At 41.0% G+C, this 18768-nt stretch overlaps 1 protein-coding gene across 2 annotated transcripts; it reads left to right on the top strand.

Annotated features, from left to right (window-relative positions):
• Nucleotides 1–1001: 1001 nt before the first annotated feature.
• LOC124278320 lies at nt 1002–14211 on the top strand. Of its 2 annotated transcripts, none has more exons than XM_046714041.1 (5): nt 1002–1592; nt 8115–8314; nt 8640–8725; nt 10707–10881; nt 13163–14211. In XM_046714041.1, the coding sequence occupies exons 1-5, from the start codon at nt 1052–1054 to the stop codon at nt 13280–13282; spliced, it is 1122 nt and encodes a 373-aa protein (XP_046569997.1). In that variant the 5' UTR covers nt 1002–1051; the 3' UTR covers nt 13283–14211. The 2 variants fall into 2 exon arrangements, with proteins under 2 accessions (XP_046569997.1, XP_046569996.1); XM_046714040.1 differs by having other exon boundaries at nt 8625–8725.
• The last annotated feature ends 4557 nt before the right edge of the window (nt 14212–18768 follow it).

The raw sequence follows: 18768 nt of genomic DNA, 5'->3' as shown, positions 1-18768 counted from the left end.
TATTTTACTCAATGGCCCCTTTAAGCTAACAAATAAAACACACATTTTCTGGTGACGAATCCTAATGAAGTAGTCTTTTACTCCCCGATACTTTCAGACTAACAGAAGAAACACAGAGCACCATAGACTAAAATCTATTCTCTGAATGTGAAAAAACCCAACAGTTAATAAAATCATAAACTATTAATAAAAAGGATCCCAGAGACTTTCTTCATTTTGAGCCCGAAACCGTGGTTATCTAGACTTGCATGGGCTCTCTTGCATATATTTATTTCGGGTCTATATGACAGACTAAGAGGACCCAGGCAACACGAAACAACAGAAATCTGTCTCTGAGGATAGTAATGGCCGAGTATTCTTTGTCTAGCATTTTATGTTTTCTTGATCTGTGTCTGCTGGTGGACTGGACTACACGAGTTTCATTATAAGCTCAGTAGGAAATATCTGCCTCTGTCGAGTCAACTACGAAAGTAACGTTTCGTTTGAGAGATTAATACTTATGAAGGTTTTGCCATGCCGATGTCACTAAGGAGTATGGATACATTGCTGAGAAACCTTGACACATAATCGGGTCGAACTGCTATTCGAGCTCAAAACCATAAGTTCCTGCCATATCTAAGGGTTCCTGCCATTGCATCGCCTTAGATGTATATAGAAGTGTTGGAAGAAAGCTGATAGGTTTGTATATCCGGGCAATATTTCAGTTGTATGACGTCAATGGGCACATTATTGAGTCAGGGCCAGAGGCCCATGTTATTGATATACACGAGCATCATGGAACCCACATGTGGCTTAAGAGATGTACAATGATGTTAAATTTCAATAGAAACATTCACGGCATGTAAGGAATTTCACATCATATCCTGCTAATCAGGATCTTTACTTAACCTACTCGAGTAAATATTCCATCTATGTCTTATCGTAATGGGGAGTTATATTGCCGTTTCCTGTTTTTAAGCTTAGACATGCGCCTGCATAGCGATCATTTGACACCAATACCACAGACACAAAGGGAGAGTTTTCAGCTCACTGCCTAGACCAGAGAGCCGCCATGATGTACACGTTGTTTGCAGTGTTGCTCTCTCTGTCGTTCATGGGGACGTGCTTGACCCACGAAGTCACTGTAGAGTTTGACAAACTTACACTCACAAACTGCCGTCTACGCAATCGAGCTGATGCTTCAAATAAGAAAACCGTTGTTCTATACAATACCGAATCGTTGACATATGACATGTGCTTGACTAAAGAGAAAACATTTAGGCTTGACAAACTGAGATACTCCAATGACGGCTTGAAGGATCTCATAACCTTCTCTGTTAATGACAGAGAGGTTGGAAGGGTCGAAACACGAGAGCTTGATGGAAATGGTGAATTGTGGAATGATATTTTGGAAGTTGTGAACATTGGAGTTGAAAAGAGGCTTGCTGCAGGAAATTATTCGTTGACAGTGACGGCAGAGCACGCTGACCTGTATGGAGTGGAGTTAGACTCTCTGACATTTAGTTTCGATGGAGCAAGTCCAGATGACAATAGCCAGTGCACGGCTACACAGGACGATGCGTCAGCCGCTCTGTTGGGAAGGTGCTTTCCAGGTAACTTGTTTCTTTGATGTAATAACGCCACAATCAACAAACTTTGTCATTATCATATAACGCCACACTCAACAAACTTCTGTCTTTGTTGTTTAACGTCATAGTCACACTCAACAAACTTCTGTCTTTGTTGTTTAACGTCATAGTCACACTCAACAAACTTCTGTCTTTGCTTTTTAAAGCTACACTCTTCAAACTTGTTGTTTGTCCCTGTTGCTGAACACCACGCTCAACAACTTTGTCTTTGATGTTTAACGTCATAGTCACACTCAACAAACTTTGGCTTTGTTGTTTAACGTCATAGTCACACTCAACAAACTTTGGCTTTGTTGTTTAACGTCATAGTCACACTCAACAAACTTTGGCTTTGTTGTTTAACGTCATAGTCACACTCAACAAACTTTGGCTTTGTTGTTTAATGCCACACTCTTCAAACTTGTTATTTGTCCCTGTTGTTGAACACCACATTCAACAACTTTGTCTTTGTTTTTTAATGCCACACTCTAACCACTTGACTACACCACCGTCCCGGTTATCATCTGAAATGACCTGACATATGTCAAATTACCGTAAAGCGTAAAGCAGATGCTCATTCACTCACGCATTCACAGTATTTATTCACGTAAAATTAGAGTTTTATACGGGATATTCAAAAGTAATACTAAGCTGTGAAGCAAAGAGTTTCGAAAAATGCATTTTTAAACATGTATTTAGTCATTTTAGGGATAATGAAATGCTTACAAACTTACAATCCGGTTTCATGCCAGGCGATTCAACAGTTAGTCAACTAACGTACCTGTATGACTAATAGCGGGTGCATTAGATAGCGGTAAGGAAATTAGGGCTGTATTTTGTGACGTAAGTAAGGCTTTTGACAAGGTCTGGCATAAAGGTATTATACATAAGCTAAGACGTTATGGTATCGGGGGTAACTTGTTGAAATGGTTTGAGAGTTATCTAGACAATAGAGTTCAGCGAGTTGTTATTAATGGTTACGCGTCTGATCAATCTTAGCCGGGGTTCCCCAAGGCTCTGTCTTAGGACCATTATTGTTTATAGTTTATATCAACGACATCGTTGAAGGAATAAACAGCAATATCCGTCTCTTCGCAGATGACACATCACTTTATGCTATAATAAATGGTCCTGATGAAACCTTTGCTCTGTCTCTTACAGAATCCTAATAAAACAGATTCTATACAATTCTCTCGTAAAGTACAGCCCATCCCAAAACGAAACTTAACAATGAAGGATAGTTATATTAATGACGTTAATAGCCATAAACATTTGGGCATACTTTACAGCACGATTGTTCCTGGACTGACCATGTTAACTGTATCGCTAAAAAGGTTGCACCCATGGTAAACTGTCTTAGAGGTTTTAAATATCGTCTCTCACGTAGAACTTTACAAACAATGTACAAACAATTTATCTTACCTATTTTCGACTATTGTTGTCACATCTGGGACAATTGTTAATCTTGATGCACGTAGAACTATTTGCGGTGCTGTTCGCGGCACGCGTCACAACAAAATTGATGATGAGACAAATTTCCAACCACTATGTACTCAAAGATACATACAAAAACTAACGTTTTTCTATAAGATGGTTCATAATTTAACTCCAAAATATCTGAGCGATCTCGTCCCTCCTAAGGTATCTGATACTACAAGCTACATTTTCCGAGACCATTTAAAGCTCCAAATTATCGATAGTATAAGTGCAAATTATGCTCATTTCTCCCAGATACAGTAAGATTGTGGAATTGTTTGTCTACCAATTATAGAGAAACGGCTACTTTGGGTAGTTTTAAGAAACAGATTAATGGGTCAAATAATAATAGTCAAAATTAACAAGATTGGAACAAGATTCACAAAACGCACATTTAATATCAACAATTTATATCTTCAAATCCCTCTTGTTCTTGTGGCTATTGTTACGAAGATCCAATTCACTATTTCTTTTCGTGCGTTAATTACACTGACATAAGACATAAAATGCACTTCTATACTAAAGGATATGACATCAAATCAATACTATACGGCCACTCTAATGGATCTACTAAAGGTAATCTTGAATTATTAGAATCTATCCATTCTTTCATTGTACTGTCAGGCAGATTTGTGTTGTAATAGTAAAAACGAAATTGCACTTACTATTAAGTATTTTCCGACACTAATGGTTCTAACGTTAAAAGCGGCTATATTACAGTTTATGATTGTTACATTTCCAGAAAGCTATTGTTTATCGTTTGTTAATATCATGCTTTTCTCCGCACGATTATTATATCTATAATTTATCTGTATTCCGGAGCGGTATTCAGATAAGCACCATACTGCTTGTTTACCAATCCGGTTCCTCTTTTGGAAATAAATATGTTTAAACCAATATCTCCCTATTTTTAGGCGTCATTTTCTCACCCTTGACACATTCATGACAACAGCATGTTGAATTTTGTCAAATCCTTTGTCAGAAACTGGCAATAGTGCGGAGATGTTCTGGACAAATGGGTTTCCAGAATAGAATTGTGACGTGTTCGTTAGATATTATCTATCTTTATGGTGGGCTTAGTCTTAGAATCGCTCAGGTTTATGACCGGCTTTTTAAATTTCTATCAAGAATCAGTAGCTACGTGAATAACTTTCGAACTTACCACTTACCGAAATTTGGATAAGTCAGTTGACCTTAAGGCCATTAGACATTCCATTAACGATTTTAAAAACTAAATTGAGAATACTGAGGAACTGTTTATTACCCGGCGAATAAATCATAAAGAACTACTAGAATCCGAAGTTGCCAAATGGTCTGTTTAGCTATGATTACACAATGCCATTTTAGAAAGTGTCAAATGTAAGTCGCGGTGCCTGAGCGGGTTAGGCGGCTTGCTTTGCGTGCTGTCGATTAGGTGCCTGACTCTGAGGGTGAGAATTCGAATCCCGAATATGACTCAACCCACCCAGCCCACCCCCGCCCCCCCAAAAAATTATATATATATTTTTTTAAATTACTAGAATCTGTACTTTACTAAGAAGGTGGTGTAATCCAAAATATAACATATGTTACAACGAAATGGTTTATGATTATGTTCTGTATCAGTTGAACAAAACGGACTGAATACAGCCTAACGCATTATAATTGGTACCCGTAGAACGATTCTCGTCTTACTGAGTATGCAATTTAATGGCAGTGTACACATCACGTCAGCTGAAGTCATTGTGTTGGTTGTTCTGACACATTACGTCAGAACATGCAGTAATTAGATGTGCCTATATATACTTCTATATGGACATTCACTAGGGCCTACTCCCATTTGTGAGAACTCCCAGTTGTGAGACTCCCAGTTGCGAGACTGACTGACTGAGTTTAGTTTTACGCCGCTTTTAGCAATATTCCAGCAATATCACGGCGGGGAGTTGCGAGACAGTGGAGTAGGTAATTAGCAAAGAAAACACACCTTACTCCCCTATCTGATAGAATGGATTAACCCCAGCTAATTATGGATTAGCTATTTAACTGAATTTTGTGGAGGTAACTTAATGAAACTCTAAAAGATAAAGTAATTAACCTACTCAGATAAATGGCTTTAAAAAATAAACACTTTGTGTAGGTAACTTCGTGATCATTTGAAAGAGAAATTAATTTACCTACTCAGATTCACATGTTTGAAAAATCTAGCAATAACTGTTGTAACTAATCAAAATGTATTTAGTAACCTTTGACTGCTCTTTCCGATCACCATTATGGCAGGTCTTCAACAAGTAGAATATATCACCAGTTCACGATAATCTTTTTTCAGTATTTCAGTATCTATTGAAAACAATAAATGCTCTGCAACGAACAATGTCTTCTGTGTTAATTAACTCATTAATGAACTATGCCTCCTGCGGGTACTCTTCAGCAACAGGGCTGTTCCCACTTTCATCATAGGGATGGGGAAGCACCACCCGTGTGCACTGATCCATTAATTAATGTGTCTCACAACTGGGAGTTCTCACAAATGGGAGGACACCTTCACTAGTATATAGTTTTCACGCCTGATATACGAATTTCATCGACTGTCAATATGTTTGTTCAAGTTTAGTTATTTCGACAATGTAAATGTTTGCTTGTTGTTGAATGACACATTCAGGACTATTCCAGTTATTTCAAAGCAATACAAAAAGTTGTTTATATGTGATGATATCTCATTAATTGCGTCTACACCTGACAATCCAGTGATATATATTATGAGCAAGGGGATACGGTCACCTGACGGCCCGCCCATCTCATATATTTAATCAACCACCCATGCCAGGTATATCTTAATGGGGATGACTTCCAGCCCCGTACCGCCATGTGAGGTGGAGATATTTTGCTAGACATTCTACGTAGAGGGCAACTCGGATCAAGTCTCCTGAAGGCCAGGTCACAGATACCAACCTGTCCAGGTGGTCGGTATTCCAGACATCATTACAACCTGGTGTAATGTAGGTCAACTGACATGATAGTATATGTTAGTGTCACCTACATTAGTGAGCACACGCCAACTTTAGCAGTCACCTTGCGATATGACAAATTTTATATAGAAAACATCTAAAATATACATTTGACCAATAACGTAATGACATTTGTTAATTAATTTTACATTGATTTTATCATATATGTGACTGTTGGTTTTAGAGCTGTTGCAATATTTGATATTTAGAAGTAATCATCAACACGATTCATTGTGAAGGATCTGTGTTGATGTGTTTGGCTATTCCAAGGTGATCATCAGTCTCAAAGGATACCATGTTCCGTCTCTTATTTCCCCAACCGTCCTTCCCTTCGTGCACTAAAGCTCAAGATTTCCCCAGGTTTTGAATCTCCCTTCTCACAGGGGTTCCTTTGAAAGTTTGAAAGGAATTATTTGCTTCCATTAGACATATATATATATATATTCCAAGATTAAGGCTTTGTAGAGGTCCTCCTTTCCACCTGTACAGTAGGCCATACTGACTCCTTTCTCGAACACCTGGTGTCATCACTGATTTCAGTCATCCATTCATATTTTTGTCACCGCTATTTGATTTAACGCTCATGCAATGATGTCGGTTTTGAAAGTACCCGTGAAGGTCCGGGTTAGAATATTGATCTTCAGTAACCCATGCTTGTCGTAAGAGGCGGCTGAAAGGATAGGGTGGTCAGGCTCGCTGACTTGGTTGACACATGTCATCGGTTCCCAATTGGATTGTATGGTCAAGACTCGATTATTTACAGACCTCCGCCATAGAGCTGGAATATTGCTGTGTGCGGCGTAAAACTAAACTCACTCGCTCACTCACTGTTTTGTAGGATAATCGAGACTGTTTATTGTCCAGCGTTGATGCTGTATATTTTAGTTGTTGTCCCTAAACATTCAATCTTTGCCTTATGGCAGGATGTTAGTACCGCTGCAGTGAGTTGTATGGTGTGATAGCACTGAGGTTTAATTTGATCGTTGCTCGTGTTCTCAATCTTCCGTTTGCCTTATCCAGATTCGATCACGAATATTTAATAAAATTCCACTCGATTATTCATCAGTTTCACTCACTTTCATGCCCATGGTCTGTGGAATTTTACATGAGTTGCACTGACAATATAAATACAATGAAATCTCCGGATTAACGAAGATATTTTGTTTGTGAACTGAATATAGTACAGTCATCTGTCTAATGTGCTTGACGTGAGAGGTAACAAAATGAATCACGCTCGGGGATTTGGACGATGTGCGATATTTAGCTTATGTTTGGTTGTTGTTTAACGCCGCACTCAGCAATACTTCAGCTATATGACGGGGCGGTGGGCTAGCCTAGTGGTTAAAGCGTTCGCTCGTCACGTCGAAGACCCGGGTTCGAATCCCCACATGGGTACATTGTGTGAAGCTCATTTCTGGTGTCCCCCGCCGTGATATTGCTGGAATATTGCTAAAATCGGCGTAAAACTAAACTCACTCACTCACTCACTCAGCTATATGACGACGGTTTGTAAATAATCGAGTCTGGACCTGGGGCTCCTTTCACGAAGCAACCTTTACTAACGTTAACCTTAACTCCCATTCTTTAACTTTGCACTAAGGTTACCTTGGTGACTTACGATCACCTTAGTGCTTCGTGAAAGGAGCCCCAGGGCCTCTTTCCTCAAAGCGATCGTAGCGCTACCACTGTCGTATGTTACCACTGTATGTTAAAGTATGGTAGTTACGATCATCTCAGGGTTACGATCGCTTTTGGGCCCAGGAAATCCAGTGATCAACATCCTGAGCATCCATTTACGAAATGATGATACGGTGATATGTGTCAGCCAGGTCAGCGAGCCTGACCACCTGATTCCGTTTGTCGTTTTTTACGACAATGGTATTTGGCATGATTCACGGTTCATAATGTCAATCACTGTCAATTACCGCAGTAACTCTATTAATACAGGACAGAAAACAAAAACACAAACACAGAAACCACAAATTCTTTCATCAGGATGTGTATACGTGCAAAAGCCGGATTTCACCCATATTTCCCTTTATTACAGAGCTACAGGTATGCAACAATCCTCCATCCTTGCCTAACGCTGATTTGACCTCTGAAGGACAGTTTGTCGGAGCAAGAGCCACCTACACCTGTAGGCCTGGCTTCCTGTTCTGTGGGAGGAGTTCCAAACACCGTTGTTCCAGCACGGGCGAGTGGAATGGACTGAACGGCCAGTGTAACAGGGCTCTGTGGATAAACCCTGTAAGTTATGCTTGATGTTATGCGATGCAGATGTTGACGTGGCGTAGTAATGCACCGCCCATCAGTTTGATACGCATATTTATCTCCCTTAGGGAAACACAATTTTATATTCAGATGTAGACTATCAGTGGTTCAGTGACGTAGTGATACACGGCTCATAATTTGATATGCAGTATTATCTCCCTTTGGGAAAAATAACTTAATATACCGATGTAGACTATCAGTGGTTCAGTGGCGTTTTGATACACGTGACGTTGAGATACAGTGGTTGTTTCTATAGATGTTTCTGATACGTCACTAACGTCTATAGTCCTTTAACTTGCAGTCGGTCAACTTCGAGGCGGCTATCCCCTGTGGTATGACCGTGGGGTCCCGGGTTGAGATCATCGCCACGCCCACTGCCAGCACACGGTCAGTCACATGAGATCATTTTATTATCTTATTAAATTCATTTATTAAATTTTGCAATACTCTCTTCAAATATGGCATAACTTAAAAGTATTATTGTTGACACTAAAGTCATGACTGTACGTGTGGCTGAGCCGTCGAACCCGCCGTAACTTGCCATGCCCAGAACCTGTTGTCTTTGTAGTCTCGCAAGGCGCCACTTCTGGTCCCCGACTCCTATTACGCGCTCCAACTTACGATATGCGAGACGGGGACCAGATTTCCGGTGACAAACATACATTCAAGAACCAGTTCTCGTTCCAAATTGCACGGCCGCCAAATACGACTTTACTAGACCGGACCAAGAATACAACCACGCTTGGCTGTTACAGCTGTTGACAGTCGTAATAGTTGGTTAATTTGGGGATGGTTACATCGAAAATTTGTTGTTCTTGCAAGGATTATCGGATCCTCACTGTCAACTGACAACCATGAGACAGTTCGAAAAGGTATGAAAAGTTGTTTGTCACCGGAAGTATTAAGGTCTCGCGAAGTTTGCGGAGTACCAGACCTACTTACGGGTCATATTGTGTATTTAGGTTTATGAGTGAGTGAGTTAATATTTAACGTCGCATCGGCAATATCCAAGCCATATCGTGACGAAAACAATTTATACAATAAAAAGTGAAAACATTTGGAAGATTAAAACCTGTCGACGATGGACAGTAAAAATACTAGAGAATCACAGATATGAATATAAAACTAGCGAGCAAAGCTAAAACATTCCAATTAAAGAAGACAATACAGTATGAAACACGGGCTATAGATCGCCAACAACTGAAGGTAGATCACCATGCTAGGAATCATAGGGACTTACATTACTTTTGCTAACTGCATGGACCCTAGCTGGATTTACACCATCCCTTCAGCCGCTGGCGATTGTAGGAAAATTTAGCCAACAGTTTAAATAACTAAAATACTACGGTGAAAATGGGGTAAATTTATATTTTACTTTGAAAGTTTTGGGCTTACGTACCTTAGGTTTATGAAAAGGAACATATGCTCAAGAGTTTCAAAAACTTATTAAACGTGGCATGCTTTCATATAAATGAAATACTGTTAGAACGGCGTTATTAACTCACTCACTCACTAACTCAAACGTTCCTGTACATTCCTCAAGCATGGCATGACTGAAGCATGTGCCTATCACTCCGATCGCCATAGCAACCACTACAGCGGCTACTACGCCACCGCTGTTCAGATTCCGGGTGAGAGTGGGTCCCCTGTTCTTTGATGAAGTCGGATGTCTATCATCGTTGAAATATCATTTAACTTCAAATATTCACTCACTTAAATATCATTTGAATATTGTTTGTGCGGAGTAACAGAACATTCACACCAACGTAGACAATATATCTGGGGTGGGTGGCCACAGATGGAGATGACGATGACGTCGCCAAATGGCGGTCAAAGGGACGTTGAGTTGACGCATAGCAGTACTGGATTCAGATGGTCCACCATTTTAACGTGGCGTGGCGTGGCGTGGCGTGGCGTGCCTATATTTCATCAAAACGTTCTAAAGTTTGCATTTTCAGAACGCATTCTAAAGTTTGCTTTTTCAGAACATTAGGCATTTCCTTACTCCGAGATTGCTTTACTAGTGCCACTTGTAACGGGATTGAGCAATATTCCAGGCATTAGATAATTACTTTGTACCCATGGATCATTCGTTATTACTAGAAGAATAACAAAAGAGCATACAATGAGCAGTAACATTTGGGGGGTTGCCTTTTTCAAGTTTGTTCATAAACATTGCTGTTAATGTACTACAACTGCTACTATTACTACTACTACTACTGCTGCTGCTACTACTACTACTACTACTGCTGCCTGCTATTACTGCTGCTGCTACTGCTACCACTACAACAACCACTTCTACTGCTACTCCTACTACTGCAAACGCAGACGCGACGTTAAATTCTAACTTGTCCTCTTATTGCTCTAGATTTGAAATGGTGCTGTTATCCGACAACTCGGTGATACTGAACATGGACGTGCGCTTCAACAACTCCTCCAAGCAGCACAACATCTACCTGTCCGGCCAGAAGGTCCAAACCTTCCCCTTTGCCGTCGGAACTGCATTCCGGGCTGAGATAGCGCGGGACATCCAAACATACAAGGTCGGAGAACATTTCCTTCACTTTTCTGACACCATTGTTCAGACATACCATCCGGGCCATGTGACCCCTCTGATCCTGACCTTCAGGAACTCTTGCTTGCCGAGAAACAATGGGTTAGCCAAGTGGCTAATGCGTTTGGTTTTCACGCCGAAGATCCCTGTTCGATTCTCCACATGGGTACACTGTGAAACCCATTTCTGGTTTCCCCGGCCGTGATGTTGCTGGAATATTACTAAACCCATGCTCACTCATTCCACTCTTGCTTGTCGTGAGGGGCAACTGAAGGGATCGGGTTGATCAGACATGGCTGAGGCATGGTATCGTATTAGGTTGCGTAGATGCTTTAGATGTCAATTGCCTGGTGTTGATCATATACACACCGCCATTCTATAGCTGAAATATTGCAGAGTGCAGTGTCAAACAAACAAACAAACCATCTGGGTGAGGTAGTGGGCAATAGCTGTTTATGTACTTAGTGTTGAGTTTTATCTGGACATTTTCTTGTTCAGAAATGTGTTTTCCCTTTGTCTATCGTCACAGTGGAGTATAAATATTTCACACTAGAAAGTCACGTCAAGCTATTCACGAGAGCAAATGGACAGTCCACTTTAAATGAACAACGCGTTCGTTCTTGACTAATTCAGAAATTGTTTGCTAAAACGACCCGGCTCATTTCTTTACCACTTCCTTTCGGACGTTTTGATGTTTGCAATCGTATATAATTTTTCTGAAACGATTCGGCTCCAACTTTTAACTATACTTTCTATAGTACACTTTATTATGTGGAAGTGCAATGGCGTTCAGAGAGGAAAGGATCCATTAAATATCCCATGAAGTAATATACTATCCAAAAAAGAAACGCATAGGCCAAAAATCTGTTTCGAAAATGTTGTATTTTCAAACATGTATAACTCGTCCACAAATAGACTTAAGTGCATGAATTTTGACATCAGTTTAGAAGAAGAAAATGCCTATACAACCAAGTGGTTAATTTTAGATAAAGAGAGCCGTTGAGCGTGAAGGTGACGACATAGCACGGTCCCGACGTCGGGAATCCTGGCTCTCAGTCCAATCTCCCTCAACCTGTTCCGTACAGTTTGACCGGATATCCTCTAAAGGCCAGACACCCTGGCTGCTGAGCTCTCACCCGTGACAGTACGATCACGCAAATGTAGTACCCGGATGTACCGATCTTGGGCTGCAGTGGTGACTCGAGGTCTGCCTGTACGGGAACGGTCATTTGTGATACCTGTTTGGCTGTAGCGAGCTGCAAGCCGTGATATCGTGCTCAGACTAACATTCAAACGCCTGGCAACAGATGATTGGTAATTTACATCGTGCATTCTTTCAATGGCGATGTTCCTTGTCCCAGTGTCAAGACGTGGCGTAGGGATTTGACCTTGAAACGCCTTCAAAACGAATGCCGATTTCCGAAAGTAATCTGGATATTTATAGCCAGACAGTGTATGCTCTTTGCTGCAAAATTTCAACTGGAAGGTGATTTTTGTTGCGCTGTGGCGATGCGTTTTTAATCCTTGTAAGAAATCTCATCAAAATCAACATTTTCAGGTAAAGTCGACTTTTGTTACATATTTTGCGATTGTTTGAACACAATAGGTAATTAATAGATTTTTAAAAATACAAAACGCATATGCGTTTCTCTTTTGGGACAGTATATAATCCTTCTTTACTATAATTCTAATTGAAAACTTCCATGATTTGTTTTGTTTCGAGATGCTTGTACGTCTGTTTGTTTGTTATTTAACTCCGCACTCAGCAGTATTTCACCTATAACGCGACGGTCTGTAAATAATCGAGTCAGAACCAGACAATCCAGTGATCAATAGCATGCGCATCGATCTACGCAATTAGGACAGTATTAAGATGACATGCATGTTAAAATACGTATTTCGGATAATTTTTCGTCTATCTATAAGATGTAAGACATATGTTTGAGTTTCAAAAATCGTTTTAATCACAGGATTGCGTATTCAAATACGTAACGCTAGTAACTTTACCAGTGATCAACAACATGCGCATCGATCTACGCACTTGGACATGTGTCAACCAAGTCAGCGAGCCTGACCACCCAATCCCGTTAGGACAAGCATAGGTTACTGAAGATCAATTCTAACCCGGATCTTGACGGGTCCTGATACTTTATATATACAGTTATATTCTGGCACTTCTACTACTTCTTATTATTACACAGTACCATTACATTAACTTCAAAGCCACTACAGAAGTTATCCGTGTGCAAAGACGTATGTCGTCATTTCAGGTGAGCCTCGACGGGAACTTCGTCTGCGAGCAGCCTGACAACTTCCCCGACATAAACCCAGATCGGCTGATCATCAACAACGATATCTCCATACAGGAAGTGAAATACATCAGACCTTGACCTTCAACCTGACACTCGAGGCAGCTTCGTATCTGACTGCATAGATCGTTCAGACATGCTGTTGTTGTTACTTTTAAATGTTTTCAAAATTTAACTATCGAAATATAAGTGTTGTTCATGACGTCGCAGAGTCACCATAGTAATGGAGAGAAAGTAACTGTGAAACCAGCATCGGTAAGGTGATAACAGTCTATGTTCCGGGCGAATTTCGGACTCGACATGCAGATGTTCTTCACAGATAATTGCATTATACCACTCAGTTCATCGTCAACAAAATTAGGATCTTTTAACATTGACAATACCATTTTGAATGTTTTCTATAACTGCTGTATCCAATCTATTTTACTGTTCTCTGTTCAATTTTGGTTCGGTGCCCTTTCTCTCCAAAACAAAAACAAACTGCAAAAAGTTGTAACCATCTGTTCAAAAATTGTCGGCATGAATTTTAACCCCCTTTGTTATATGTATGAGAATCGTGTTTTAATGTCTGCGAACAAAATTTTATCCGACCCGTCTCACGATTTACATTCTGGTTTTATACTTTTACCATCTGGACGTAGATTCCTCGTACCTAAAGTTCGCACAAAAAGATCCCAAACATCTTTTATACCTGTTAGAATTAGACTTTTAAATGAATGTTAGACCCAGCCACAATTTTAAATGTATTTGACTACTAGTCTCTTACAGTATACACTGGTTATCCTTCTCATCCTGTTTATTTGTGTGTTTAAGGTGATCGTTGTCCTTTGCTTAATTTGTTTTAACCATGCTGTATGTCTCACTGTTGTAAAAGGAATTCCTTTGTCGGGCAATAAAGTATTATTATCATTATTATTAACCGTCTGTCCTATCCATGTTTACACTGAAATAAAACTGACATATATTTGACGATTTTTGTCTCTAGATTTAATAAAGCAGATTTATAGTGTTCTACGATTCTTCCTGCTTTTTGCATTACATCCCGTGTGCTCGCTGCCAGCACGTCCCATACCTTTTCTGCCCGTGAAGGTCCGGGTTAGAATATTGATCTTCAGTAACCCATGCTTGTCGTAAAAGGCGACTAACGGAATCGGGTTGTGAGGCTCGCTGATTTGGTTGACACGTGTCATCGGTTCCCAATTGCGCAGATCGATGCTCATGCTGTTGATCACTGCATTGTCTGGTCCAAACTCGACTATTTGCAGACCGCCGCCATATACTAGTAGCTGGAGTTTTGCTAAACAACAAACAAAACAAACACTCTCTTAGCCATTCACTTTCTCACTCCACAATCTGGTCACACACTCACTTACTCACTCACTAAGAAAATAACTCATGTCTTCTGCCAATACATAGACAGCCATAAATAACACTAAAATGGGTCTGGCATACAGAAAAGATGTTATTTTCAGTCAAATGCGCAAAGTGTTTACTGTAAAACAAGTAAAAAAATTCAAACGAGTTTCATGTGAATAAATTAATTTCTATTCCAGTGATAGTTAATCAGATGTGTCTCGGTTTCAAAGCGACTCCATGTTGACGCGCCATGCCCCATGCATCTGAACTCAGTGATCTTGTCTCTAGCGTAAAACTAAACTCACGCCCATACCTTTTTACTGAACACACAGAACGTCTGTATCAAGCTTCATTTCAAATATACTAGCCACATAAAGTAACTGTGCATTGTCAAAATAGTATCCCAGTTGATAAGTACGATAACAATGTCAAAGGTACATATAAACTTTAATGGAGGGATCATGAGACCATAACAAGTCGGGAGAATTTCAATTGAAAAGTCAATCACAATGACGTCACGAGCGGGACAGGGGTCAAACGACCATGTCACAAGATCAATAACGGGTATGTTCACCATCGGCATTGAGAACAGCAGTGCATCAACGACGCATAGAGCCTATCAAACGTGCAAGGAAGGCTTGTGGGATGTCACGCCAGATTCTCTCAAGTTCCGTTGCAAGGTCAAGGACGTTATCTGGCGGATGAGAAAGACGGCGTAGACGTGTATCCATCTCGTCCCAAACATGCTCCATCGGGGAGAGATCCGGTGAATTTGCAGGCCAAAGCAGTAAGTCAACGTTGTGGTGTTGCAAGAAATCCATAGCAACCCTTGCCGTATGAGGGCGGGCATTGTCCTGTTGGAATAACGTTGCAGAATATTAATTGCCACAGGTCGAAGAATCTGATCCCTGTAGCCCACACCAGTTAAGTTGCCCCGAACAATCACCAAAGGAGTTTTTTGGCGTCCTGTTATTCCACCCCAAATAATCACGGAACCACCACCAAAGCGATTCCTCTTCAAGACACAGGCCTGTGCATAACGTTCTCCCCAGGTCTATAAGCACGTTGACGTCCATCACTATGGGAAATGTTAAACCTGGACTCATCTGTAAAAACAACATTTCTCCACCAAAACAAGGGTCCGTGGACATGATTTCGGCACCCCATTCGGCGAGCTTGTCGATGACGTTGTGTCAGGATAGGCCGTATGGCGGGACGTCGTGGTCTGATCACGTGATGACGTAAACGTTGTCGAACTGTGTTGGGGTGGATACGGCGAAGTCCTAGGATGGTTCGGGCAGTCATCACTGCAGTCTGAAACCTGTGCCGAAGATGGGTCACCTGGTAGCGTCTCACCAATGCAGAAATGGCGTTCTTGTGGCAATGGACATGTGCAACCACTTGTCGTTGAGACATTCCACCACGGACCATCCCAATGGCCTCATGACGTTGTGCAGACGTGAGCCTTGGCATACTATGCGTTTCAATAGCCGTTGAATTTTTTTGAACGATCGCAAGGGTATGGGTTGAGCTTTCCAAAGTGACAGTATTGTGTGGCATTCATTTGCTCTTTTTCTCTTTCCTGGAATGCACGTGCAACAACGTATTGCACGTCTCAAGGACGAACCCACTGACGTCACGGAACGTGGCACGTGCATGTATGTTGGATACATGTCACTAATCTCTGAGTTTGAATCCTTATGTGTCTACACAGGTTTGATAAATTTACATTATAAATTTTTGCATGCACAGTTTCTTTATGTGCCTAGTATACATTAAAACTCCATTTCAGGCAACAATGTATGTTGATCTGTATATCACGCCTCTTACAACAAACATGGTTTGCTGAACACCAATTCTCTACAGGGTCTCCACATTCTATATTCCAATAAAAATGAAATTATACACATTGTGGGAACACGATATATACTGAACATCATTGAAAACGCACCACTTATAATAGTTCAGATTATTAAAAGTAGTGTTCAATCACTGATATGGACAAGGTCAATATGGCGATCCTGATGGAGCGTCGTAACACCTTGTTGCCAAGGTCATTGAAGGTCAGGGGTGCTGCCTGCTACTGATGTAGTCAATGAAGCCTAACGATGGTGGAGTGGCCAAGTCCAAGTTGTCGAGCAATATCCCTGCTGCTGGTGCCAACCTGAATCATGCCTAGTGCACGTTCTCTTTCGTGAGGTGTTAACCTCGGCATCTCTGTCCTCGTTTCACAATCGTTAGTGAAGCAATGAGAATCGGTTCTCATACACCTGCTTTTAATGTCACAGTCAGTATGATTTCAGAATGAAATTCGCGCTTTTCTCATGGTGTGGCTGCATGTTGATGAATTTTGGAATTAAGAGTCATACTGTGGACAGGAATTTATTTCTAGAGCATTTTTTCAACTGGACATGCCCTTCGACTTCATGTTAGTTATAGTCATTGATCATTGTCATGCTGAAATCCATCTTGATGAAAATATGGACAATTTTTGACTGGTGCGTTTTCAATGATGTTCAGTATATTAGAAAATATATTTCCCTCCAGGTCCTACATTTGATAGTGGTTCTTCACAGGACGCCATATTTCACACACTGATAAAGAAAAGGCTACATTTCCCTCCAGGTCCTACAGTTGGTAGCGGTTCTCCACGGGAGGCCGTATTGCACACTGATAACGAAATAGCTACATTTCCCGTTAGTCCCGATCCCGTTAGTCGCCTCTTACGACAAACTGGGTTTGCTGAAGACCGAGGCTAACCCGGATCTTCATGGGTTTCTAAGAAGGCAGCTACCACAGCTCATACATAAGCATGGCAAATATGCTGCTATAAAAGTTTGGACCGGTGCCTGTGATATCACAGAAAGATAATTCGGCGGACCAAAACGACTGGCATATGCGCTTCAGAAATAGTAAGTACTTTCTAGGATATGAGGAGACGTGCCTTAAGCAAGGCCGTCCCGTTACGTTTATACGTGCACCATGCTATTCTGTCAAGGAGTACAATAAGTACAAGAATGTACCATTCCAGGTAATTATAAAGATCATGATCGCGATTTAATAAAATAAGGTCAATGTAAACAATGAAGGAATTACACTGCTTAACACGCAAGTCAACAAAAAAAAAGATCGTTGCAATTTATTGCTGAAAGAGAGAGAAGTCTACGCCGTCAACGAAGGTTCAATAAATGTTTAAATGGAGCACATGGTCCACAGAATATCGTGTGGCACCTTCTGTATGATGGTTTTTACATCCAGGTGAGCTCCTGTCACAGCAGAGGCGGCTTCACCTAGATGTAATCCAGGAAAGCAACAGAGATCCACGGCAGTTGCTTGTCAGAGAAGATCCTCACGACGAGACAATGTTATGAGCTGCACTTATCACGAAATGAAGTGGTCCCCCCCCCCTTGTGATATTACTCCTCTAATTAACATAGCTGGGCGGTTGGTAGCTTCTTGGTTAACTTGTCACGCTGAAGACACGCCATGATATTGCTGCAATATTGCTGAAAGCAGCGTAAAAGCTTCCTCACTCACTCCAGTCAACACCAGCAACTGTGTGCTTGGGACCCGTGAAGATACGGGGTAGAATAGGTCTTCAGCAACCCATTCTTGTCATAAGAGGCGACTATGCTTGTCGTAAAAGGCGACAAACGGGATCGGGTGGTCAGGCTCGCTGACTTGGTTGACACATGTCATCGGTTCCCAATTGCGCAGATCGATGCTCATGCTGTTGATCAATGGATTGTCTGGTCCAGACTCGATTATTTACAAACCGCCGCCATATAGCTGGAATATTGCTGAGTGCGTCGTAAAACTAAACTCACTCATTCACTCACTGTGTGCTTGGGCCACTTCATACATATACACAGGCATCTGTTCTCCCCTCAACCTTGAGTTAAATGGCACATTCTATGCGTGGGGAGGGAGGGTGAATTTGAAGTGTAGTTAACCGTTGTTTTTGATTAACCAAATTAAAACTAAAACTAAGCGGGAATCAGTTCACTGAACAAAACTATATTTTGCAATGAATACATGCATTCTAAAAATAAAAGTTCACAAATCTACACAAAGGTATCACTATGGCAGTACAATGAGTAAGTGAGTTTAGTTTTGTGCAGCTTTTAGAAAATTCCACCAATATCATGACGAGGGATACCAGAAATGGACTTCACGTATTACACCCCATGTTGGGAAATTAACCCGGGTCT

This window comes from Haliotis rubra, unplaced genomic scaffold (assembly GCF_003918875.1).
Source record: "Haliotis rubra isolate DU_JTF1 unplaced genomic scaffold, ASM391887v1 Scf235, whole genome shotgun sequence".
Taxonomy (NCBI): domain Eukaryota; kingdom Metazoa; phylum Mollusca; class Gastropoda; order Lepetellida; family Haliotidae; genus Haliotis; species Haliotis rubra.
Note: the sequence above shows the minus strand (reverse complement) of the source record. Positions and strands in the feature narration are given on the sequence as shown.

Excerpts from the sequence above, each read along its gene's own strand:
- LOC124278320 (XM_046714040.1), top strand. The coding sequence starts at position 1,052 with ATGATGTACACGTTGTTTGCAGTGTTGCTCTCTCTGTCGTTCATGGGG. Across the intron at positions 1,593-8,114 it reads GTTGGGAAGGTGCTTTCCAG|AGCTACAGGTATGCAACAAT; the intron begins GTAACTTGTTTC and ends CCTTTATTACAG. Across the intron at positions 8,726-10,706 it reads ACGCCCACTGCCAGCACACG|ATTTGAAATGGTGCTGTTAT; the intron begins GTCAGTCACATG and ends TTATTGCTCTAG.